The following is a 27737-nucleotide window of genomic DNA, read 5'->3' as shown; positions in this document are numbered from 1 at the left end:
GGAGTCCATCATTCCAATCTTTCCTTGTTCCTCTTAATGGAAGGAAAACTTTTATATCTGATTTTTAAGAATGTCAGATAATATGTAAATGAGTCCTGAAAGTCATTACAAGACTTAGGACAACTACTTTTTCATGATTTTATTTAATACACTCGAACAAAACACTATAATGCTATGCAATAAAAAGTGTTGGATTTGAATCCTCCTTTATGGCATCAGTGTGGAGGTCATAACATTAAATGCAGACTTTTGAGGGTCCTCTTACTGTCTTATGAGTTTGATAATGGGAATTGGGGAAAACCAACCCATTGTGAAGCCACTGTGGTTCAGAGACAATGGCCTAGCTCCCAAAGCTGCACTGCTTGTAGCAACAGAGGAAAGTATTCCATATCAGGTCTTTGCTATTTGGCCCAAAATATTGATTGATTCCTAGGCTTAACTTTTTCAAGTGTCAACCTACCAGATCAAAGAGAAAATGAGACTGTTTTTGGAGTACACAGATGGTAGGAACAGTATATCTGTGTAAGAAACCCCCATTTTCAGTCAGTTACAGAAAATTCCTCCCACAAGATTATTTGTTTGTTCATTCTAGTATAGAATATTATCAGCTGCTGTTAGCATGGGTGACATCTTTTTCTTTTTCCATGAAGTTCTACAAAATTAACTAGTACTCACTGTGTACTCAGTATCATATACTGATTGGTAGAGACAGAAATAAAAAAAAAACCAATACATTTCTATGAGTAGAAAACTTACCTTCTTTCAGGATCAACCATCCACTCTCCTTCCCATTCCCAGCCTTTGGGGGGCAAAAAGAATTCTCTCTTGAGCTTTATTTTTCCTGTGACATCTGAAAATTTATGTCGACCCACAAGTCCAGAAGTGCCCCATTTTCCAAACATCAACGCTTGGTTTTCATACTATTTTTTAAAATATAAAAAGAACACCATTAGAGGAAAAGGAATAAGGCCAGTCTGGTTGTTTTAAAGTCTTTCTAGGATAGGATATCTCTGTCTTTATTTAACTAGAGTCCTCCTTAAAGATCTTGTTCCAAGGTACATGCAGAAAAGATATCTTCTCAGACACAGAAATAAAAAACAGGTTTTCTCCCTTCTAGTCTATATTCATTGACCCTTAGAAGAGACTTTGCGGGTGATGGAGGTTATCCTCAAAATCTGGGGTTCCTTCTTATGATGCCCTCTTCAAATTTATTTTCAGAGTAGGTGAACCTATTGAATTTCTGATTCTAAGTTAAAAAGTTTAGAAACTTTCTGACACCACCCCATCTAAACATAATCATTGAGTAGGGGTTGGAGAGGAGTTGTAGTATGGTGCTAATTCTAGCCTCAGAACTAAAATACCGATGTGGTATTTAAAAGAATCAGACATCACTTAATTAGCTCCATTGTCCTAAAAGACCTATTTTCTAAATAAAATAATATTTCCCTAGATATTGATGCCAGTCCTCCTATACCCCCTTACCCTCCTGCAAATGGACTAGGCGACAGAATATTTGTGCTTGCCTCAATTTCACCATTAACAAACTGAGAGACTTTGACCTGATTTAATATTTCTGGATCTTAGTTAATCATCTCTTAAATGGGAATAGCAGTTCCTGCCTACTACTTCTACTCACGAAATTCCTGTCTCTTCACCCATTCTCTTTATCCACTATTCTGTCCCTAACTCTGCCCATCTTAACATGGGTCATCATTGATGAGGCTACCGCTTAAGTCACTAAAACTGGATGTGACTGGGCTCTGCTCTTGTCCGCTATACCTGTAATTCCACTATCTAGAAGAGTAGGGCAGGACGAACTGAAACCTACTCTGGCCAAGTTAAATTCTGCCACCTCTAACTTCTTTAGAATAATATTGTAGTTGTGTAGGACAATAATAATTATATGAGACCTTTGCAGTCTCAAAGACTTTTATAGATAATATTTAAATAGCACTTAAGATTTACAAAGGACTTTCTATACATTATTTCAGTTGAGCCTCATAATGATCCAGTGACATATGTATTGCAGGTACTGTAATCATGCCTATTTTACAGATGAGAAAACTTAATGAGACTCAAGAAGTTTGAGTGATCTGCCCATAGTCAGACTGCTCATAAGAGCTGGAGGCAAGACTGAAACTCAGGTCTTCCAAACTGGGTTCAGATTTTGTTTCCACTGGACCAAATTGTCTCTCATCTTCTGTATGATCTCTCATTATCATTTAGTTAAGGAGCCAAGTACTGTTATCACCATACTCTGTTTATATTACATTCAGAGGTACTCACTGGTCTATTGACTAGTGTGAATGGGTCACTTCAAACCCTGAGTGATTTTAAAATAGAACAGCAGTGAATCATCAGTATAAGAAACAGTTTCCTTAGAGACATATAGATGAGCCTCTTCCTAACCTGTGTGACTTCAAAATACACTACTGGTAATCGCTATATAAGAAGTAGCTTCCTTAGAATAGAGACATGTGAATGGGTTACTTCCAACTCCTGTGTGACCTTTGAATAGAGCATCAGTGAATCACCAATATAAAAAGTTGCTTCCTAAGAATAGAAACATATGAATGGGTCACTTCTTACCCTGTGTGATCTCTTTATAGACAACCAGTAGATCATCAATATAAAAAATAGTTTTCTAATCAGGGAAGAAGACTTGACCTCAGAATGGAGAGAGTGCCCAACGTGTCCTCTAACCATCAAGATAACTTATTACTAACAGTATTCATTCATTAAAATACATTGAAATGCATGGGCAGTGTAACAGCTCATATATGAAAATCTACTCAACTCACAGATATGAATAACATTCAAATCAGTATGATGCCTTTTCATCTTCCAGATATTTTATATCTATTATCTCACCTGAAGAAGCTGATAGAATAGGCACTACTGTACTATTTTCATAAGGGAGGAAACTGAGGCACAGAGCAAACAAAAGACATTTGAGACTTCTCTAATTATGAAAGGCTGAGGACAAGGATACAGATGTCCTCTAAAATCCTGTTTTACTATACCCGAGTCAGCCTCAGAGTCCCAGTCAAATGTTGAGGGTCATCCAAAATCTTTGGAAGTATTAGATCTGACTTGAGGCAAATAGAATAAATATAATTTTAAAAAACAAAATATCTTCCTGCGTCTGAACCAAGTTTTCTACCTTTCAAATATAAACAAGCTAAGTTTTTGAGGACTGAATATCTCACAAAGTCTCTTTTAATGGGTTGCTTTGCTTATTCTGACTGCTATATGTCAACAGTAACTTGATATTTTTGATCAAAACTCTTTCAGAGTATGTTGACCCCTCCAGAAGGAATCCAAGTCTGCTTCCTCAAGGATCTTCAAAAGCATGTCTCTAATATCTGACTGAGCTCCTTGCTCCGAGCTCTCAGAGTCGCTGAGGTCTCAGACCTCTGTTGCCTTTGTGAATCATTACTGAATAAATGATATGCCATCGGACTTCTGGGGAACTTTTAGGAGGTCACATGAAGGCTAGGTGGAAAACAACAATCCAGACAGAAATCTGAGCTCTCTGAGGATCCTGCCATATGATACACTCAACACTGCCACTTTCACAGTTACATAATCAGTAAAATTGATGGAGTTTTGATCACCTTCTGAAGGGATGCTTAAAAATGGAGCAGCCCAGGTCTTGCCAGGGATACCTACTGGGAGACCTTTTGATGGAATTTGAATTTCCAACAGTGAAAAGCAAAAAAATGGTTACACTAGAGAAATATACCATTTCTGCAAAGACGGTGAACGTCCCTTCAGCAAAGCTGTTAAATTTCTTTTCAACAGCACTTAATCCAAGCCAAATGTTAACACGCAGTTCTGCCGGAACCTTCACGCCATTGCTCTTGTCCTGTGGGTACTGGAATGCACAAGATAAATAGTTTATGGGCTGAGTTGTAGGCAGTGACCTTAAAAAAGAACCTTAACACAGGAAGAAGCATTTTACCGCTACACAGATCAGGATAACACTTTTTTTTAAAAGCTAAATTTCAAATTGACACAAAAAAATAAAAACAGAAAAAGAATGTCCCTCTCTCTTCCCCCAAATTGGACAATGGCAGCAGTTAGGGAATCTAGTAACAACTGAGTATTTCCTCTGAACAATATCCTGGAATTCACCCCCTGGAGTTACCAGAAACAAACAAAAGAAGAGGTACCTTCCTTCCCTATTTTTCTTAGTCCAAGACTAATTCATAAAGGGATTGTTCTGATTTACCAATGAGAAAAAGGATATTTTCTATTCTGTTTTAAGGAAAATTGCAGGAGAAAAATAAGCCCAGTTCAATAAGCTTGAGATAAATACACAGCAGGGTTCTTACTTTCTTTGGGGCAGTCAGGACACGATATTTTCAAAATAATTATTTTGGGAAATATCTGTAGTTATTAGTCTGAGAAACATAGGTTTTATATTTAAGTGTTTTTAAATTTCCTGAGGAATGAAGTTCCATACCTTCAAAAAGATGGTCTGGGTCTTCCCGCAATATTTCCCAGAAGCTTCTTCACTGGTGGTAGAATATAAAACCTGATGTGCAGGAATTCTAGCATAGGCTAATCTTTTCTCTCCCCGTATCATCCATATGATAATATCAGGCATACTGTTTTGTGGCTGTTCATTTTGGTGAGTAGAAAAAAGAAAACAAAAGCAAGATTACTTAATTCTGCTAAATAAAAACACATCATAGAGACAGATATCAGAGGTGGAAAAAAAAGACCGACTTGGAGTCCCAGCCTAAGTGAAATAACTGGATGAGATTTGAACCCAAGTCCAGTGTTCTTTCCATTTTGCCATACTGCTAGCCATTGGAACTAGTAGTTTTTTCTATAATTACGTTCCTTATTGAGCTGTTGCTAGCCTGTACCACCAGGCTGACATGTTTTGGCCTTAATATCCTCCTTGACTATTCTAAGTTTGGATACTCTGGAGCTGAGTAAGGTCTTACAAGACCCTCCTCTCCCACTTCCCCTTGGCCAGGTTTAGGCATTCTGGGTCTTGTTTGGTTCAAGAACTTATAAAAAGGTTTATACAGAATTAAAACTCCACCTAACCATAGGAAGCCTTTCTTGAACCCTCTTAATTTTAGTGTATTTCCTCTGTTGATTATCTCCAATTTATCCTGCATATTGTTGGTCTGTTCATAGTTATTGTGTGTGATCTCCTCCCATTAGATTGTGAGCACTGTGAGAGCAGGACTATCCTTTTCCTTTTCTTGTAAATTTAGCTCTTAGCAGAGTGTCTATCATATCATAAACAATAAATGCTTATTGATTGGCTGACCAAGTTCAAAAGCTCATTATTCTCTCTTTGATCAATTTTGGAAAATCTCCGAATTGTTATATTGAAAATTTGGTGACTTAAAATACCATTCATTCACCACATCTCAATAGGATAGGAGAAGTCAGCCTACTCTTTATTGCCCAGAACCATTTCCAGACCATTGATCCACTGCCACCATTCTAATTCACATTGGAAATCCTCACCAGATCCTTACTTCAGTACTTACTACTTTAAGCTTCTATTTTTAGTGCTTGTCCTACCTCAATGACCTCAGCATTTAGCCCTATGCTTCTTCTCGACCCTGTCTGGCAATCATCCATCAAGCCATCAGTAAACTTTTATTAAACACCTACTGTTTGTCAGGCAATGTGCTAGGTGCTAAAAATACAAACAAAAGATCATTCCTGCTCTTAAGAAGATTACATTCTGCTAGAGGGATAAAATATTTTCATATATAAGTAAACATATTAAAAATACAAAGTGATTGTGGGGGGGGAGAAGAGTCAGGGAATACTAATCACTGGGAGAATAAGGGTAGGTTTCTTAAAGAAGATGGCACTTGAATTGTCTTGAACTGAGTTAAGGATTCAAAGAAATAGAAGGACTAAAGAACATTCTAGGCATGAATTGAGCCTATGCAAAGGTGGAAGATAGTATGTCATGAACAAGGACCAGTCAATAAATTTGGCTAAAATAGAATGCATGGAAGGGAGTTTTATGAAATCATACTGGAAAGACAGAATAGAGCCAGACTGTGACAAATTTTAGATGCCAAACAGAGGAGTCCATATTTTATCCCAGAGGCAATAGGAAGTCACTGGAGCTTCTCAAGCAAGGAAGTGATGTGGTTAGAAATTTCATTGGCTGTTTTTAAGACCTGTCTAGCACACTGGCCTCAAAATTAATCAGATTCTTTGTCTCCAGTGACCCGCATGACACCAGTTCAGTCAAACCTGGAGGACCCCAGTCTAACCTACTTTACCTACAAAATCACTTGCTTGAATCCCTGAGAACAATCTACTTCCTTCTCAGCTCCTCTGCTTCTGTCTACTTGCTAAACCCAGTCCTTATTCTTATTGTAACCCAACCCTCCCCAAGTCCATCATTCAATTTCTTATTTGTTCCCTCTCCTTCCTCCAGTCTTAGCCTCCTTCTAGCCTCATGGGCCTCCCTACACAGTTTAAACAATAAGTGAATAGTGAGAGGGAAACAAAATCTCATAATAGTAATGGCTATTAGGAGGCCATTTATTCCAATTTGTTTGTAGCACACAAGTTCTTGCCTAGATTACCTTCCAGAATGGCCTCCCTATCCAATTTCATCACTTCACACAGCTTTTCCTTGAGTACAAATCTAATTTTTAGTGATTCTCCTACTTAATAAATTCCAATAGATCCCATTAACTCTAGGATAAAATATAAATTGCAATGTTTAGCTTTCAAAGACCTTCATTATTTGGCATCCACCTCTTTCTAGACTCAATAGATATGATACACCCCCCCCCATATTCTGGAATTCATCTAATCTGTTCTCTGCTCCCTTCATCACATGTAGCAATCCATTGTTTTCCCCACTCCATGTTTTTTGCACTGACATCCTCCAAACCTAGAATATACGCCTTTTCCTTGCTCACCTCAGCATCCCTAGTTGCTCAACTCAAATGCTAACTCCTACATGCAGCCTTTCTTGATTTACATGCGCACACACACACACACACACACACACACACACGCCTCAACTCAAATCACCTTGAATTTATTCTGTGTGCTTTATATCTGCCTACTTTTGGGAAGAGGTGATCCTTAAGTATTTGTATATACTTATATATGTATCTGTGATTTTCTTTCATAAAATGTAAATTCTTTAAGGTCAAAGACTATTTCATTGTTCAGTGTCTATCACAGTCCTGGGTTCATAGTAAGCACTTAATAAATATTTATGGATTTAATCTGTTAAGAAGGTTTTCTTTACATGGAGGGAACATCTGACTCCACATCCTCCATTCATTATTCTTTGTTTTGTCCTTTGGAATCCAACAGAATAAATTTAATTTGTCTTTCACATGATGACTCTTCATATTCCCACTAAGTCTAATTCTCTTGAGATTAAACATCCCAGTTATTTTAATCAGTCCTCAAATAACAGGATGTCAAGACTTTTTACCGTCCCAGTCTTCAATTATTCTTCCCCACTGGTTATTCACTTTAAACCTTCCCTCATTAATTCTCTCAACAGGAGGAGTCCTCCAACCTTTTCCTCCAGTTTAATCTGGAAGGTAGAACCATTTTTTTTCCTTTTCTGTTTTTCATTCCTCTGCCCTGCTGGCCTAAATTGCTTTATTTCTGAAGTTATGTTAATCTTCCCATCCAACAATTTATTGGCAGTCAATTAAAATTCTGAATTGGAATGTTATCCCAAGTAGTCAGGTGACTGTTGACTAATGGACCTATAGAGTTACCGTGGTCTCCCCTCCTGAGCAGTTCATTGTCAGATCATCCTCAGTACTATTGGTCCTAATTACTGACTGAGCCTGGAACTATACAGAACAGGCCCAGAGGTCTGACCCAACCAAGAGCTGACCACAGGATCTCATTTGGTCAGAACTGTGAAGAAACATCTCTAGAGCTGATCAGAATATAACTCATCCTCCAGTACCAACTCCTAACCAGCCCAGGGAGAGAGGACCAGACTAGACTACACCTATGTCCCTGGAATTGTCCTCCAATCAAGTCAATCTTTAAAGGATCTGAGACAAGACACTATTTGTCCTACAGTTCACTTAACTCTTTATAGACATGATATGGTCAACATCTTTGCATAGAAGCATCCATTCTCTCAGACAAAACTTTATATAAGTTCAAGTTCTAACCTCTTCGGAAAGTTGCATCAGTTTATCATACCAATCTTCAATTTCCATCAAAGTGGACTTTATATCCGTGGCTTCAGACCTCATTTTTGCAGCTGCTTCCTGGATCTGAAAAAGGGATCTAAGACGCAACTTTTGTATCTGAGTGTCTAAGATGGTGACGTTAGATTTTCCTTCTAATGAAGGCAATGGGATGCTAAAAATAAAAACAAAAACAAAGAACAGCATCTTTCAACAACAATAATCTTTCAGTGCCTAGTCACATGAAATCCATTCCATTTTGAAAATTTAAAAACATCAGAGAAAATACCTGGTCTTCCCTAAGCCTCTATCATAGAATCAAAAATGTCTTAGTTCAGGTCACAATGATTGCCTGTGTAATGATCATATAGTAGTTATGAAATATTCTGAAATTATAGAGGGTTTCATAATTGTTATTCAGTTGTGTCTTTGTGACCTTGTTTGGGATTTATTCAACCAAAATACTGGAGTTTTTTTGTCATTTCCTTCTCCAGACTGTTTTACAAATGAAGAAACTGAGGCAAAGAGGGTTAATAACTTGTTTAGGATCACATAGCTAGTAAATGGCTGAGACCAGATTTGAACTCAGGAGGATGAATCTTTCTGATTTCAGAGCTGGTACTCTATTCACTGTGTCATCTAGCTGCCACAGGGTTTCATACAAGCACTAAAAATTATACAGGTACTTTTCATTTGTTTTTTGGTTGGTCCTACTCTTCATGATCCCACTTGGAATTTTCTTGGCAAGGATATTGGAGTGGTTCGCCATTTCCTTCTCTGATAATTTTATATGTGTGGAACTGAGACAAATAGGGTTATGGGACTTTCCCAAGGTCACATACCTAGTAGTGTCTGAGGTGAGATCTGAACTCAGTTCCTCCTGACTCCAGGGCAGGTATACTGCCCATTGGGCCACCTAGTTTCCTCCTCTAAGTCATAGTCTATTTTTTTTTTAAAAGTAGGAAATTGAGTGATTCTGGCAGCTAGGAACAGTCTCAGATATCTTGAGTGTGGGATACAGAGCTGTTGGTCCTATTCTCCCTTTAGTCCATGGAATAGCTTGAAAAGATGTTAGTAGAGGATGATTGAGAATACCTTTTCAGGCTTCTGAGAATTCAAAGATGTCAGAGCAAGAAGAAAGCAACCCATTCATTTTTTAAAGAGGAAGGCACTGGAGTCGGAAGGATAAAGTAAAGTGCTTGTTCATGCAGTTAGGTAGTAAGAAAGATAAGAATTCGACTCTGGGTTTACAGGTTTATGGAATCATTGAATCTTACAGTTTAAAGGGATCTTAGATATCAATCATCTTGCCCACCCCCTCCAGTTCTCTTTTTATCACATCACCTTGGCTGGTAAATGGGTATTCCTAGAAGTTCTGTTCCCTAAGCTCCTAATTCTTAATAACTGAGCAACATAATATTTTCACTTGGAGTTTAGTATTGGGGTTTATCTAGAACGGGAAGAAAGAAAACCCTATAACACCTTGAAGTGTAAATATTGTTGAAGGTGTGGCTGCCAATTGGGGCAGGGAAGTAGGAGCACCAATGGACATGGCAGACTGTGAGACCAGTACGAGAAGAAGAATACAACTGGACATGGCTGGTGCTGAGACGACTAGGGGAGAGAGTACGCTCAGGAAGGTGCTATTACCACAGTCAAAATTTCATGTCTTGGGCAAAAGTACCCCTAGTTATTGTCTAGACTGAAAGTTCTACTTAAAGAATTTTTGTACAGACTCTAAAACAAGGAATTTTTAAAAGTATGTGTGTCCTTAAGAGCAGGTAGGTGGCACAGTGGGTAGAGTGCCAAGCCTAGACTCAGGAAGACTCATCTGCCTGAGGTGAAATTCAGCCTCAGTCACTCAAAGCTATGTAACCCTGGACAAGTCATTTCACCCCGTTTGCCCCAGTTTCCTCATCTGTAAAATGAGCTTGAGAAGGAAATGGCAAACTACTCCAGTATCCTTGCCAAGAAAACCCTCAAAAATTGGGCCACAAAGAGTTGGACATGACTGGAAATGAACATGTCTTTAAGAATTTTTTCTTACCTAAGTTTTAAATATCACACTTATAAACTGGAAAGTAACGAAGCTGTATGATGCATTTTGTTTATCAAATCCAGTACCTGATCCCCCAAGCCTGGAGAACTCCTCCCAACATAGATCCTGTCCTGTCCTGTGTGTTTGGCAGGACAGGGACAGCTTAATAGACTATTATCCTAGGCAGTTATCATACGGATTCATACAGAGTTAAAATAACTAGCCTGGTGTCACATGGCTTGTATGTGTCAGAGGCAGGATTTGAACCCAGCTCTTCCTGACTCTATTAACTAAATCAAGTCACTTTTTAACAAAACCCTCAATCCCCAGTAATTTTTAAGAGAGATCAATGTAAAATATACATGTCTGATGATATCAATTCAATGATTTTTGTCCAAAATTTTGAAGATTTCAATCATTGAAATGAGCCTTTAAAATGAAAGTGGATATGTGATCTCCTACCCCCATCCCACTATCAATGCTTTTACAGTAACTAGAGTTCTACAAAGAATTAAATTAAAATTTCCTTCACGGGTCACTTTGACTTGTCATTACTAGGTACACCACCAGGGGGCACAAGAGGGCAGAGAAATTCCTGGTATTTCAACAGGCTTCAGAGAAAAGAAAATCTGGCTAATTCTGGTTGTTTGACCTAACAAGCCTTCCCTGGATTGCAGTCTTCCACTGGTTGGTAGAGAATTCTTAGCCTTGAGCTGGAAAGAGTGCCCTTTCTCTTGAATGACAAACTTCTCAAAGACTGCAGGAGTCTCTTCAGCAATAACCTTTCATTTGTCCACTCATCAAACAATAACTGGGCTTCCTAACAGAGATGCAAGTCATAAAGCATTAACTAAAACTGCAAATTAAACAGCTTTTGGTTTAGAGTGTAAATTTAAGAATGCTGTTCCATGAAAAAAAAAGGGTGTGTGTGTGTGTGTGTGTGTGTGTGTGTGTGTGTGTGTGTGGACTATTCCCCTTCCCTTACTTCCCACATTCATAGAAACAGAAGGCCATTTTGTTTAAATCTATCCAGGGTGGTCTGTGTAGGTCTGCAGAGGGGATGGGGGAGAGAAAGACCTCGTTTCCCTCTGCCCTTGCTACGCACATGCAAGAATGAAGCTCCTCTTACACCCAACCATGGAAATGGGTGGACTGAACTGGGCACATTGAATAGAGCAGACTGAATTGGGCATGTTGGGTGGGGCTGACCATAGCTTCCTTAGACTCCTGACTACAAGGCAGATTCTGGAGATTTCTTTGTATTTGTGCAATTGCCACCACTCCCTTTCCAGTGAGTGCTTTTTAGAACCCTTAATGTTATTTTTTTAAGATAACAATTCTAAAGACTCTGAGCTTATTAAATAGGAGTCAAAACTCAAGTTATGACTAGGTTTGAAATCCAGACTCATCTTCCTTGTATGACTTGAGAGTAAACTGCTTTCATCTCTTTGGACCTCAGCTTCCTCATCTGTAAAACTGAGGAAGGGGAAGAAGAGGAGAAGGGTTATATGTCTGTGGACTAGGACAAAGTAATTATAAGAGGCCAGTAGGAAAGCTAGAAGATGTGTTTACCTTGTGTCTTCTACAAGCTCATCAATCAACTTCAGCCACATTTCAGCCAAATCGTTCCCAGAAATTTTGGCTTGTATTCCTGATTTTAAATTCTCCATGTTCAAGTGCTAAAATAGCGGGGGATACAGGGGTGGGAAGAAGAGAGAAAAATAATGAAAAATGATCCAAAAATAGTCTTAAATTGGTCTTCTAAGACCTCTTCCAACATTCTCAATTTCTCCCCTTACTCAACTCTCCTCGAGTTACTTATAATCAAGAAATGGAAAAATATTTAACATAGCAAGTCCAGGTGAATGTACATACACATATAGATTAGTTATCTCTAATTTCTTTCTTTAAAATGTTACTGTTATGGTGGGGGAGAGTTGTTTCAGTAGGGAAATAATGAACAGGATATAATCTTCTTAAGGGAAGATGGTCCTTTGGCATCATTTAATAAACAATGGTTTCTTGGTTTGAAATGCCCCCTTAACCATGAAAGAACTTTCTTTTTCCACCTAATACTAAATTCTAAAAATCTCTGTTTGTACATCTTAAAGCAATTACTGCAGAGCTGACCGATTCTGTAGGCTTAACCTTCAAACTCCAAGCAGAGAGAAGTGCCAATGTTATGCTCCATCTCCTGGCTTATCATAGACCTCAGTTAGCTGTGGGACATTTTTCCCACTCCACCCCTATAACATTAGGTATCCTCAGGTATTTAAATGACATCAGTCACTGCCTTCTATTCACAGGACATGTCTTGAGGCCTTTTTTTTTTAATTCCTGTCAGAGCCAGAACTCTCAGCCTGGCACTAGTCCTGGAATAGAGGCTTGCACTCAGATTTTTCTGTCTGTTGATGATTCATACTGACTCTCACTGCTTGAGCAAGGCTCATTTATATGTTTGAAGTGAAAGGAGAACAGAACCTGTTGTATAGAATCACAAAAACAAAAAAAAAGTCAAAAAACGATTAAGGAAGTTATCTCATGATCTGAGTCACCCAAGGGCACAGCCCATGCCCCATTTTCAGAAAGCTAGATGATTATCAGCCTGGTACCACTTCAACTGGTTTCTCTTATTGGAATAGATGCCTCACCCAAGCCCTGGCACCCACCCAGCCCAGTCAAGAAAAATATAAAGCTAGCTCAGGGCCATAACTCTAACCAATTCAGCCTTTTCTTCTTCTTTGGTGTTAAAACTCTCCTTGCACCTCACAAACTATATGCCTAGGTAAATTTCTCAACCTCTTCAGGTCTCGGCTTCCTCATATGTAAAAATAGGGATGGGATGAGCTATGGGTTCTGTAACTGGATCTACTACCCCAGGAACAAGGGCTCTGTTATCTTTCCTATAGGCAACATCTGCCCTGGAATCTTACTGTGTGCTGCAGGCCCTACAGGATGGAGACCCTGCCCTACCATGGTGTGTCCTTGCAACGAAGGCCACCCAAAGTCCAGGCTAGGGTTCCTGACAACCACTAGTAAGTGATGGAGATACTGGATGCCTATTAAGACCTTGCTATCAGACTTTCCAGGCTTATGATCTGTACCCCCACCCACCTTCTGAGGTATCTCTCCACTAGCTCTAATCATCAACCTAAAATGCTCACTTCTGTTTCTCAGAATCACTAGTTTCCGTCAAAGCTCAGCTAAAAGAACCACTCCTTACATGAGGTTTCCTGATTCCTTCCTCAATTACTTGTTTTTATTTTAATATATTTTGTACATACTTATATATGCATTTGTACTCTCTCATTTCAAAAAATAAAAGCCTCTTGAAGACAGAGACTGTTTCATTTTTGTCTTTTTATCCCCAGTTACTAGCAGTCCCATTTTCCCACCCAACTATCCAATTTCCCTCATTGTATCCACTACTATAAAGACAGAAGGCTCCCAAGTCAGGATTCAGGTTCAAATCCTCCTTCTCCTGATACATATGACCTCGGACAATTCATTTACCATCCCTATGCCTTAGTATCCTCATCTGTAAAATGATAGCATTGTGCTAGATAGCTTCTGAGAGCCCTTCTAGCTCTGTATCTATGATCCAATGATCTTCCTGAAGCACCTGCTCTGTCCTGGTGGATCTATCTGGTCTACATGTCCCTCTGGCCCACTGAGCCTGGTGTGACAAGTTGGGCCTTAGGAAAGAAAATCCCTGATCTTCAAATGGTCTAAGACTTTCCTTCCTTCAATTACATTAGATTACAGCCCCTCCTCACCTTAATAGGTGCTCCTCATCAGCCCTTTGATCTTGAAACATGGATCCTAGATCTCTAAGAACAGAAAGCAGTTCATGCTCAGGCCCTTATTCAAAGTCTTCCCCTTTTTTTGGGAAAGGCAATGAGGTTAAGTGACTTGCCCAAAGTCACACAGCTAGGTAATTATTAAGTGTCTGAGGCTGGATTTGAACTCAGGGCCTCCTGTCTCTAGGGCCAGTGCTCTATCCATTGCACCACCTAACTGCCCCCATATTCAGAGTCTTTAGAATGTGGAGAGATTTTTCAGAACTTAGGCTCCACTGGCAATAATCCACTTAATAAATCTAGGATCATTTCTATACCAGTATAGGTTTTTAGTAAAAGCTCAATCTAACAATGGGATAAGATTGCTACGACCAGAGCAAGTTCATCCCCCAAACTCCATCTTATAGACATGTGTCTGACTTGTGCAGAAGGGTCTAGATATGCAATCCTCCCCATTCCACCAGTCCCACCCCTAAATAACTTCCTATTCCCACCCATATCTATAGAGCTGAGCATGAAAAAAATGAAACAACAGTATTCACACCAAGGTAATTCCAATCTCCTAATGAGGAAGACATTACTATAAAGGGAAGTAATATCAGTATTCAACCTTTTGTTCATGGGGATTTTTCTCTTAGTGGAAATCCTCACTGCCCTAGCATCAAAGCACCCATCCTATGTTCTAAGTTTTTATTTCAATCTTCTTGGTGCTTATTAAAGACATATTTACCCAATTCTCAGTGCCTTCTCATCTAAAGTTACCTTATATCTACTTTGTATATGTATATATATATATATACATACACACACACACACACACACACACACACACACATACTAATATGTAGAATTAGAATGTAAGCTCTTTGAGGGCAGGTCTGGTTTTGCTTTTTGACTATACCACTAATTCTTAGCACACTGCCAAAAATGAATGATTATGGATTAAGTGATTGATTATTTAATTCTTCTCTTCCTCTTTGCTTCAGTTTTATCATCTTTGCTAAGATGCAAGAATAGAAGGAGGGTGCTCTCTTACAGAGGTAGAAAGAGGGACAAGAACAAGAATAGGAGATTTGTAATGACTTACCAGTCGTTCTGCCATGACTAGAATAGTGTTCACTGCATCCAGTCTGTGACTAATGTCTTCCCAATAAGAAGTGAGAGTCACCACCGGCTTTGTCCGGGCCCATGGCAAATAATAATAGAAATTCCCTAGTATAGAACATTCATGGATCAGCATTACTTTTAATATTTGAAATGTCAATTTTTTATGAAATAATCTCTCAGACCAGGGCCCTAACCATTTAGCACTTGCTTTGCCAGGATAAAATACTGATTAACCAGAAAGTTCCTTCCTCTGAGCATTTAATATTCTATTTATTCAGGGGTCAGTCAGAAGCCCTTTATGTTTCAATCCTTGTCAAAAATTGTTTAAGTTTAATATTAATGTCATTGCCCATTTTCTCTGCCTTATCAGGTGCCCTAAGAGGCAGCATGGTGTCATGGCTAAAAGAATATTCTTTTTTTTTGTTTTTAGATTTTTCAAGGCAATGGGGTTAAGTGGCTTGCCCAAGGCCACACGGCTAGGTAATTATTAAGTGTCTGAGGCCGGATTTGAACTCAGGTACTCCTGACTCCAAGGCCAGTGCTCAATTCACTGCGCCACCTAGCTGCCCTCTAAAAGAATATTCTTGGAGTCTTAGAGATCTTTATGCAAGTCCAGTCTTTCTTTGACTTATATTAGCTGTCTGATCATTGGCTGAATAACTCAACTTCACAGTCATTTCTCTAGCATTAGGAGTAATAGACAAATTTCCCCAAATAACAGCTCCAAATGAAAAAAAATAGGAATTTCCACTTCTGATTCTTTTTCCCTGATTAAGAAACTTCAATAACACATGATGCATCTCCAGGCTCAAGGTTTGTTTTGTTTTTACATCTTGTTCTGGTCTCTCATATAATACTTTCTCATAAGCACAGTGAACTGGGTTAGAATGGATTCTAAATTTTCAGAAAAATAATGTCTTTGCAATTGGCTCCATTCCCCCTCTCCATTCCCTGAATGAGGATAAGATAGCACAGAAATTCATAGCTTTGCAGAAGGTCAATCTCTCCCAGTCTGAGAAAGTAGTATAAGACAAAATGGACAAAGAAAAGGATAGGTTTGATGCATAATCTGCCTCTGATATTTTACCCCATTGAGCCTTATGCTCCCCAAAGTTCATCTCAGAAGGTTAAGAACTTACTAAGAATTCCATGCAGGAAGGGGTGTGGGGTTCCTGTTTATTGTGCCTCACCCTGTGATTATAATCTTTTTTAGACTATCTACCCCCCAAAATTACTAAAGAGGAAGTGAAATTCATTCATACATTCACTCAATGTATTTTTATCTCAATATTACTGTGTTCAAGGTCCTTTGGAGAATCTCAAAAGGGTTAAGACATATTCTCTCTCCATAAGTAGTTAACTGGCCAATGGCACATGCATTGCATAGGTAGGAGGGAAAGAATCAAATTTAGTGAGTGATGAAAAATCTCTCACCATCAAACACAGCCCGACTGTACTGAGTTGTTGATGCCAAGGGCTTGCAGGTAGCGTCAAATTTATTGCCATAATTACCGATGCTTACTTCAAACTGAATGGCCTCTCCAATGTCTTGCAGCATGGTTGCAGAATGAAATACTGCAGATAAGCAATACTTTCTTCTGCGCTGATATTTCTATGAGTTTCAACAGAAGAAAAATAATTGAAAAATATTTTCTCTTGTAAATAAATTTCTAATTGATAAAACCAATTATAGTTTTAAGACTGGAAGAAATTTCTGAGGTCATCTAACCCAATTCCTTGAATAATGGTATAGTAGAAAGAGTCCTGAATTTCAAGAAAAAAAGGACCTGAGTTTGAACCCTGGTTCTGATACTGATTTGCCACTCTGCTTACATGGTTTGATCTTGCTAGGTCTCATTTTGCTCATCTGTAAAATGAAGAGATTAATTCACATGACTTGTTTTTTTAATTCTAATTTTATTTTTTCCAATTATATGTAAAGATAGTTTTCAATATTCATTTTCTGTAAGGTTTTGAGTTCTACATTTTTCTCCCTCCCTCCCTCCCTCACCCCTCCCTATGACAGCAAGAAAATCTAAACTAGGTTATATATGTTTAACACATTTCCATATTAGTCATATTGTGATAGAAGAATCAGAACTAAAGGGGGAAAACCATAAGAAAGAAAAAAACACAAAAACATTTTTTTAAAAAGTAAAAATAGTATGCTTTGGTACACTGTCAATAGTGATTGAATTTAGTACCTTTTGGCACTGCTGAATAATTAGTGTGCTCAATACCCTCTCCACACTATGTATATATGAAGGCTGATCTTTGGAGGCTGTTTGCAATGGTAATTTGGAGGCAAATGATCATGTTGTCAACCTTGTCTCTTGGATTCACATTTCTGTCCCATGCCTGTGCTCAGGACAAGCCCTGTCATCCCCTGCTTAATTGATCCTCCTACCAATTTCTCCCAGTTATCACCCAAATAGTCTACAGTTTAATAGACTTTTTAAGATTCATGCTCCACCACATGCCAGGCATTTGTACTTTTATTGAGGCTGGCTTACTTTAGAAATACTACCTGATACAACTCGTTCTGTACATTCAATCATTCTCCAAGCTCTTGAATTTGTTCTGTAGACTGACTTTGGGCAGTGAGTAGTCCTTGCCAAACAATAAAAAAAATAGCAACAATTACAATTGCCAATTTTTTATATAATGCTTTAAGGTTTGCAAAAAATGTTTTATATAAGGTATCTCACTTGATACAGTAGATAAAGTAAATGAGTCAAGATCTTTTGAAAGAGATGCCACCATGTGGACCATCAATCACCTGGGGTTAGATATTTTTGAAAGGTATATTGGATTTGGTATTAGGGTATGGATTCAAATCCCAACTTTGCCACTAACTACTTAGATGATCCTAGGCATCCTAGATAATCCTTTATTACCAATTTTCTTTACTGTAAAATGAGAGAATTGGACTAGATGAGCTCTAGGGGCCCTTCCAACTCTAACCCTAAGATCCAATTTATTCAATTCCATCCAGTTTCTTCATTGGTCTTTGTGTCATTTTGTAGTCCAAGTCAGAGAATCCACCCAATAGCATTACAATATAGAATGCAGTCAAAACAATTTGACCCCAAGTAGGAATTTTCTTACTGGTTTCCCTTGGGCTTTTCCCAGCTCATTGCACTTCAATGACTCTGCAAAGTGATTCATGGTCATGCCCACCTCCTTTGCTGTGGGTGTGCCTCTATGCATGGCCTCCCTTGCAGTTACTTATCTCAAGAATTTGTGATGGTCTTTGGAGCCTTATGAATTAAAGGGAGAGTAACCATAGTAAAATTTTATAATTGGTGAAGGCAACTTTCTACTCAGCTGAGTTTTTATCCAGAATAACCTTTTTTTTTGTCAACTCTTACTGGAAATCATGCAGTATTTTATTACAATGTTAAGTTTCATGCTGATTATTTTTTCATGTTTTTCCTTTTGTTCTGTGTCTTTTTTCAGAACAGGACTAATATGGAAATTTATTTCACAATGCACATATATAATCTATGTCAAATTGCTTATCATCTCAAGGAGAAAAAAGTGAAGGAAAGGGAGAAAATGTGGAACTTTTTTAAAAAATAAATGTTAAAAATTATCTTCATATATAATTAGGAATAATAAAATATCTAAATCTAAAATCTAAATTCTAAAAATGTAAAATCTAAAATCTAAAAAATCTTAAATCTAAAAAAAGAACAACTGATCTTTGATCTTTCAGAGTCTTCAGGATATAGGTAGATAACACGTCTCAAATGTAGTAATGAGTAGTCATTCAAATAGGTAACCCATTCACTCCTATAACTTTGTTATGACCTTTGTCCTTTTCTTCCTATAACACCACCTCAGGTGGACCATCCAATGTGTTGGAGATCTTCCCTTCATTTTCTTGACATTATGAGGATCCAAATGGAGAACAAGAACTGTCCATCAGTAACCCTTAATTCTTGGCACATGACAGACCTATCTTTTTTTTTTACCAGTCCAACATTTTTCTGATGACAGACTAATGATCCATTACACCACATTGTCATGTGTAATGTCCTGCAGTTCAGCTCCAAAGAGTGGGCTGAAGTTAAGTTTCCATTGGATGTTTAATCTCATGTAGGGTTTTCTATTGATATTTTTAAGTGGGATATTACTCATTTTCCAAAAATGTCATAAATAAAGTCTAGCTTAAGTAATCCTGGTAGCCATCATATTAACATCCAATTCACCAACTTTTTAGCTTCCCTACAAAACTGAGACTAGTCTGACATGACCTGTTTTTGATAAAGTCTTATTATGAAGTTTTTGATGAAGCTGGTTCTTTCACTGCACCTCTCAGTTTCTGATCTGGTTTTCTGAAGTAGAAAATGGTAATGATCACATACCCCTCCAAGGAAGTTCTGCTCTGATATCTCATTATGGACCCAGGTTCTTGAAGAATAGGCTACCTACCAGTAAGTTTCATGTCCAGATACAACTAGACTGGATGTGTGTCCATCATCCAAAGACCAGTCTATCTAACTTGGGGAGGCTCATTACCAGTTGGAAATGATTAACTACCAGGTGATACTTCTTTTTTTTCAGCGATAGCAGCTTATAAAGACCATCTACTATGGTAAGAAGAGTACTCAAACAGATGAAGTCATGGATCCTTAGCAGTTGGATTAGTCACGTAATTTCTCTAAGCCTCAGTTCTCTTACCTAGAAAATGGGGATAATGACAATAAATGATTCATCTCAAAAGACTATTGTGATGGCTAAATGTTATGATCTATGTAAAGCAACTTATAAACATAAAGCTGACTTCTTGATTTCTCGATCAACCCTCAGATGTATTTATTGAATTAAGATGAACCAAGAAAAAAAATATACAGTCTAAGTACAAACAATCCTCTCAATTGTATAAACATTAAGAGCTTTTGAATCGATTAACATAAGTGAGCCCAGAAGTTACCTCAACAACCAACAAGTCATCACTGGGTATGGTTTCAATTTTTTTTTCAGGGGGTGTTTTCTCAAGTAAAGTACTCAGTTCAACCAGAATTCGACCTCTGTAAGCAACTCCTTCACCCTGGAAAGCAATGATATGTTATTAGAGAGTATTAATTTGAATACAAGTCAATAAGAAGCCCCTTGGGGCTAACATCCAGATCCTCTCTGCAAGGTTTAGGTTCCTACTATGGAATGGACCTTGGGTTTTGTTTTGCTTTGTTTTGTTTTGTTGAGGTTCCAAACCCAGCAGATCAGGACCAAAGATGGGAACTTCAACAGCTAGGGAATCTAGTTTATTCCTTAGTTAAAACTTAAGGATAGTCTAGAAGGTTCTTGGGGCATTCCAGAAATTGCTCTTTCTGGTAATCTGGGTAAATTGCCAATAAGAGGATGTTTAGGCTCCATTGTCTGAAAAACTAAATTTTCCAGGAGTAAATATATGTAACTAGACATGAATTGCTAGTGAAATAAGAATATAGTATGTTTTCCTATTTAAATATATGTATTTTTAAATAGAATACTCTATTAAAACAACTAAGCATAGACCATTGAGATCATTTACAATTCAAAATCTGGAGAATGGACAAATAAACATCTCTGTCTAGATACATATGTGTGTGTATATATATATATATATATACATATATATATATATATATATACAAGCACATTATACACAAACATATCTATCTATATCGATATTTATCTATATCTCTCTCTATATGGATCTTGTTTAATCCATATCTTTAGGCCTTCCAAAGAATGGTTTTATGCCTACTATATTAGAGCCAGAACTAATTTCCCAGACTATATTTAGGTAAAGAAATACTTGGAGTTGCCAATTGCCTGATTTACCTCCCTATTTCTGTGGGTTAATCATCCTTTGGGAATGATGTTTGGTGTACCATCTACTGAGTCATTCTTTCTGCAGAATTAAGTCCTTGGTGATTTATTATCTGGTGCGGGGAAGGAGGGATCTTGGTGGGCAGACACACCTTGGCTATCTGATATGTTATTATGTCTCAAGAGTTTAGTCTTTTCAACAAATATTGATTGTACCATGCTATGGAGGGCAAAATGGAGGTTGGGAAAGGGGACAAGCATTTCTGAAGTACCTTCACAAAAGAGCTTCACAAAAAATGATTTCATTTTTCCTCATAACAATCCTGGAGGTAGGTGCTCTTATTGATATTATTTTTCAGTCATAGAAATAGGACGGGGTGACTAGGTGGCATAGTGGATAGAACACCAGCCCTGGAGTCAGGAGGACCTGAGTTCAAATCCAACCTCAGACGACTAATTATTACCTAACTGTGTGACCTTGGGCAAGTCACTTAACCTTATTGCCTTAAATAAAATTTAAAAAAGTATTTTCCCCAGAGTCAACATATAAACAAAATAAATAGTGTCTTATTATATATCAATTTGTCCTAAACCCAGTACAAGAATTCCTGCAAAAGAATTTTAGACTTGGCTTCTTTGCAGAGGTGGGGAACTATTGGTATGGAATTCTGCAAATAATGTTAGATTTGGTTGATGTGTTGATTTTTTTTCTGTTTTTCAATCTTCATTATAAGGGAGGGATGTCTGAGAGAGGAGGGAAAGTAAAGAAACATATTGGGAAATATCAGTGAGGCAGCTAGTTTAGTGGTATCAGAAACTGTACATAAGGAGTCCTGCAAGTCACATGTTGGCTTAGAAAATCATGCATTAATATCATCTATGTTATATTGCATTTTTATTTATAGATATTTCACAAAATTACTTATCAATATGATACTTATCAATATCAATACTTATCAATATTTCACAATTATATTTTCACCCTGGTTTGGAACTAGGAAGTCTCATGTGGCCCATGGGTATATTGGTTAAAAACTTGGCCTGGGAATAAAGAAGATCTGAGTTCTAATCCGACCTCAAATTGTGTGACTCTATTAGGTTGTGTGAGCCTAATCAAGTCATCTAACCTTTAGAGGCCTCAAATTCCTCATCTGCAAAATGGAGACAATAATAAAAATCTACCTCATGGGATGTTCTGAGGACCAAATGAAATAATGTATCTAAAGTGCTTTGCAAACTTTAAAGTACTATATGAAAGCTAGCTTTGGCACCTTAATCATTAGGTGAGAAAACATCTCAAGCACTTAATCAATCAGCCAAAAGACTAAATGTTAAAAAGTCTTTGAAAGCTGTTGAAGTAAAATGACAGGAATTCTATTCCAACAGGCTGGGAAGTACCTCCAGGGGTTGTCTATAAATTATCAAGTGAAGGGAGAAGAATTTCAGCAATTGAAGTGGGTGATTTATGAGTTCACTTCTGAGGAGCAAAGTAAGACTAAAATGGGGCATAGAAGACAGATATCAAGGCAGACCACTGATTCAAAGGCATCTCATAAAAGAAGACCTAGGTTGTAGAAAAGCCATAATCTTCCCCCATCTAACTTCTGTTGACTCTTTATCCACAAACTTTATAATAACCTGTTTCATTAACCAAATATTTCCAGAACATTGAATTCTGCCTGAACCACAAAGAGACCAGAGGTTAACTAGAGATAAATATGAAGGTAAAATTAGGTAGAAAACCCACATTCTACCACAATTTCAGGCATTTTTCTAATTGGGGGCTGGGAATGGTTGTGATTCCATTAATAAATTTTCATACAGAGTAAACTCTCAAAGGTTCGAGAGGGATCTAAATGGACTTGAGATATGTGTGTGTGTATATATGTCTAGGGCTACTTTTCTGGACTTCATCATCGCCAGACTCATCATTCTGAAAGAGAAAATCAACTTAGAAACTCTCATCTCCCCATTACTCCTGGTACCTTGAAACCCTCCCTCCTTCTGGTTGGAGAAGGTGGAAAATAAACATCTGGGAGTTCCTCCCTGATCCTCTACCATTTTAAAGAGGGCACTCAGGGGAATTCTTTTCCTTTTCTACCCAGGCTACTTTCTGGGGACTTCATGATTCCAGAAACTCATCATTTTGCAAATAAAAGCAACTTAGAAGCTCACAACTCCTCAGTCCTCAGATCATGTCCTATCCTAGATGTATGACTTTATTATGCTCCTAAACCAGATAATACACCAACACCACTCACCCAAACACACACATACATGCATGCTTTTTCAGCTCCATTTTTATGTGTTGTCTCCCCTATTAGAATGTAAGGTCCTTGAGCACAAGGATCTTCTTATCTCTTTCTTCATATACCCAGTTCTAAGCAGAGTATCTAAACAACATAGTAGTTGCTTGATGAATGTTAACTATGACTCTCTGACTCTGAGACAAGAATAGTATTACTCTCTGTGATAAATGCATTCTAAAAGAGACTGCTACTCAGTGAGTAAAGCCTCTAGGGATCCCAACACCAAACCTCTGGGAACTAGTCCCTCCCCAACTCAAGGTTTAGCAAAATGAAGAAAGGTCAGTGGAAAGGTGGATCCATAGAAAAATTTTTGGAAGGAAAAGACCCTAATTCAGAAAGACCTAGAACCTCTGAGGAGAATATGATCTGGTCTCCAGCACAGAAAGACTTCCTTGAAGAAATAAAGAAGGAGTTTAAAAATCAATTGGAAAATTTGGGAAAAGAAACCCAAGAGAAGATTAACACCTTGCAACAAGAAAACAAATCACTGGAAAATACAATTGGACAAATATAAAATGAGAATAACTCTCAGATCATCAATTGGACAAATACAAAATGAGAATAATTCTCTCAGATCCTCAATTGGGCAAATGCAAAAAGAAAATAATTCTCTCAAAACCACAATTGTTCAAATGGAAAGCTCTTTCAAAAATAGAATTGACCAATTGGGAAAAGAAGTTGCAAAAGGGAAATGAAGAAAACTCCTTTCTAAAAAAAAAAAGAATGGAGTCTGTGGAAACTAATGACTTCATGAGACAGCATGAACGTGTTAAACAAAACCAAAAAATAGAAAAGATAGAAGAAAATGTAAAATACCTCATCAGCAAAACCAATGACCTTGAGAATAGATCAAGAAGGGGCAACCTGAGAATTATTGGACTTCCTGAAAACATTGAAGAGGAAAAAAAAAAAACCTGGACTTAATATTACAGGATCTAGTGCTGGAAAACTGCCCTGATATCATGGAACTAGAGGGCAAAGTAGTTATTGAAAGAATACATTGATCCCCTCTGGAAAGAGATCCTAAAATGAAAACACCAAGGAATATTGTGGCCAAATTCCAGAACTATCAGATAAAAGAGAAAATCCTGCAAGCATCCAGAAAGAAACAATTTAAATACTAAGGAGCAACAGTAAGGACTGTATAGGACCTGGCTGCATCAACATTAAGGGATCAAAGGGCCTGGAATAAGATCTTCTGAAGAGCAAGGGAGCTTGGAATGCAGACTAGAATCTACTATCCAGCAAAGTTAAGCCTTCTTTTTCAGGGGAAAAGATGGACATTTAATGAAATGGAAGAATTCCAAAAATTCTTGATGGAAAGATCAGAGCTAAATAGAAAATTTGGACATCAAACAGGAGGTTCAAGAGACACATGAACAGTTAAAAAAGGGGGGGTAAAGAAAAAAACTGCTATCCAATAAGATGAAACTGGCTATATACCAGCATGGGAAAATCTCATAACTCTTGAGAACTGTAATTCTAACAGAGAGAATATACCTAGACAGAAGTGATGGACACTCATGACTTATCCATGAGACTGCTATCCAATGGGATGAAACTGGCTATAACCCTACTTGGGAGAAAGACTCTAATAACTCTCAAGAATTGTAACTCTATTAGATAGAATATACTTAGCTAGAAGTGATGGACACTCAAAATTTTCTATGACTCAGATAGAATGATTTAAAAGCACCTACTCCTTAAAAAGGGGGACAAGAAGGAGATAGAGGAGGGAGGGGATTGAATGGGGTAAATCTCATTACAATAAGAGGTACAAAAGACCTATGGTAATAGAGAGGAAGAAGGGAGGAGATAAGAAACACCTGAATCTTCCTCTCATCAGACTTGACTTAAAGTTAACTTATACACATACTCAGTTAACTTAAAAAAATATCTTACCTTTCAAGTGTTAAAAGGGGAAAAGGGGAGGGGGGAATAGAGATGGGGAAGGGGAGAAAAAAGGGGAACTACAGAAGAAAGGGAAGGGAAAAGGGATAGGGGAAAGAAAGGGGAGGAGGGTGGATATAGGAGGGCAAACACACACTGAAGGGGGTTGTTCAGAAACAAAATACTGGGGAATATGGATACAGGGTGGGGTAAAAGGGGAAAAATACAAACAGAGGGAAGATAGCATGGAGGGCAATAAAAAAGTAAGCAAATAGCAGAGTGGATTAAAAACCAGAATCCTACAATATACTGCTTACAAGAAACTCATTTGAAACTGAGAGATACATATAGAGTAAAGGTAAAAGGTTGGAGTAAAATTATTTTGCTTCAGCTGAAGTGAAAAAAGCAGGGGTAGCAATCCTTATCTCAGACAAAGCAGCTGCAAAATTAGATAGTGTTAAAAGAGATAAGGAAGGAAACTATATCGTCCTAAAAGATACCATAGGCAATAAAGTAATTTCAATACTGAATATATATGCACCAAATGGGATAGCATCCAAATTCTTAGAGGAGAAGCTGAAAGAACTACAGGAAGACATAGACAGCAAAACTCTACTAGTGGGAGACCTCAACCTCCTGCTCTCAGATCTGGATAAAGCAAATCATAAAATAAACAAGAAAGAAGTTAAGGAGGTAAATAGATTGTTAGAATAACTAGATATGATAGATTTATGGAGGAAATTGAAAGGGGATAGAAAGGAATATACCTTTTTCTCTATAGTACATGGCACTTACACAAAAACTGACCATGTACTAGGACATAAAAACCTAATGATCAACTGAAGAAAGGCAGAAATAGTAAATACATCTTTCTCAGATCACATTGCAATAAAAATCATATGCAATATTGGGCCAGGGAGATACAGACCCAGAATGAATTGGAAACTGAATAACCTCATTTTAAAGGATGAGTGGATCAAACAACAAATTATAGAAAGAATTAATTATTTTATCCTAGATAATGACAATAATGAAACAACATACCAAAACCTATGGGATTCACTCAAAGTGACTGTCAGGGGATATATTATATCTTTAAATACTTACATGAGTAAATTAAAGAAAGAGGAAATCAATGAACTAAATATGCAACTAAAAAAATTAGGGAAAGAACAAATTAAAAATCCCCGATGAAATACCAAATTAGAAATTCTAAAAATTAAAGAAATTAATAAAATTGAAAGCAAAAAACTATTGAATTAATAAATAAAACCAAGAGTTGGTTTTATGAAAAAACCAATAAAATTGATAAACCTCTGGTAAATTCGATTAAAAAAAAGAAAGAAGAAAACCAAATTGCTAGTATCCATCAATGAGGAGGAAATTAAAGTAATGATTCAGAATTATTTTTCCCAATTCTATGCCAATAAATTTGACAATCTAAGTGAAATGGATGAATATTTACAAAAATATAAGTTGCCCAGTTTAAATGAAAAGGAGATCAAATACCTAAACAATCCTATCTCAGAAAAAAAAAATCAATAAGCCATCACTGAACTCCCTAATAAAAAATCTTTAGGGCCTGATGGATTCACAAGTGAATTCTACCAAACATTTAAGGAACAATTGGTTCCAATTCTATATAAACTCTTTGGAAAAACAGGGGAAGATGGAACTCTGCCTAACTCTTTCTATGAAACCAATATGCTGCTGATACCTAAACCAGGAAGAGTTAAAACAGAAAAGGAATATTACAGACCTATCTCTCTGATGAATATAGATGAAAAAATCTTAAATAAAATCTTAACAAAATGATTACAACAAGTTATCACTAGGATAATATATTTTGACCAAATAGGATTCATCCCAGGAATGCAGGGTTAGTTCAATATTAGGAAAACTGTTAGTATAATAAATTATATCAACAACAAACCTATCAGAAATTATATGATCATATCAACAGATACTGAAACGGCTTTTGACAAAATACAGCACTCATTCCTACTAAAAACATTAGAGAGTGTAAGAATAAATGGACCGTTCCTTAGAATAATAAGCAATATCTATCTGAAACCATCAACAAGCATTATATTCAATGGGGAGAAGCTAGAGGCCATCCCAATAAGATCAGGGGTGAAACAAGGATGCTCATTATCATCACTACTGTTCAATATTATATTAGAAATGTTAGCCTCAGCAATAAGAGAAGAAAAAGAAATTGAAGGAATTAGAATTGGGAAGAGATAAAACTCTCACTCTTTGCAGATGACATGATGATATACCTAGAGAATCCCAAGAAATCATCCAAAAAAACTACTGAAAACAATTTGAAATTTTAGCAAAGTAGCAGGATATAAAATAAACCCTCATAAATCCTCAACTTTTCTATATATGACTAGCAAGATAAAGCAGGAAGATCTAGAAAGAGAAATCCCATTCAAAGTAACCTCAGGGGCGGCTAGGTGGCACAGTGGATAGAGCACCGGCCCTGGAGTCAGGAGCCCCTGAGTTCAAATCCAGCCTCAGACACTTAATAATTACCTAGCTGTGTGGCTTTGGGCAAGCCACTTAACCCCATTTGCCTTGCAAAAAC

At 37.4% G+C, this 27737-nt stretch overlaps 1 protein-coding gene across 2 annotated transcripts in view; it reads right to left on the bottom strand.

The window, feature by feature from the left end:
- Positions 1-27737, bottom strand: part of MYOF (myoferlin) — a 157902-nt gene that overhangs the window by 45029 nt on the left and 85136 nt on the right. For both annotated transcript variants that reach the window (XM_074233352.1, XM_074233353.1), the window contains 8 exons: positions 20065-20181; positions 16560-16737; positions 15106-15230; positions 11791-11897; positions 8163-8355; positions 4469-4624; positions 3746-3877; positions 757-920 (listed from right to left, as the gene is read on the bottom strand). In XM_074233352.1, the coding sequence (XP_074089453.1) occupies positions 757-920; positions 3746-3877; positions 4469-4624; positions 8163-8355; positions 11791-11897; positions 15106-15230; positions 16560-16737; positions 20065-20181 (1172 nt within the window). The remainder of the gene's footprint in view (positions 1-756; positions 921-3745; positions 3878-4468; positions 4625-8162; positions 8356-11790; positions 11898-15105; positions 15231-16559; positions 16738-20064; positions 20182-27737) is intronic.

This window comes from Macrotis lagotis, chromosome 4, assembly GCF_037893015.1.
Source record: "Macrotis lagotis isolate mMagLag1 chromosome 4, bilby.v1.9.chrom.fasta, whole genome shotgun sequence".
NCBI classification, from domain to species: Eukaryota; Metazoa; Chordata; class Mammalia; order Peramelemorphia; family Peramelidae; genus Macrotis; species Macrotis lagotis.
Note: the sequence above shows the minus strand (reverse complement) of the source record. Positions and strands in the feature narration are given on the sequence as shown.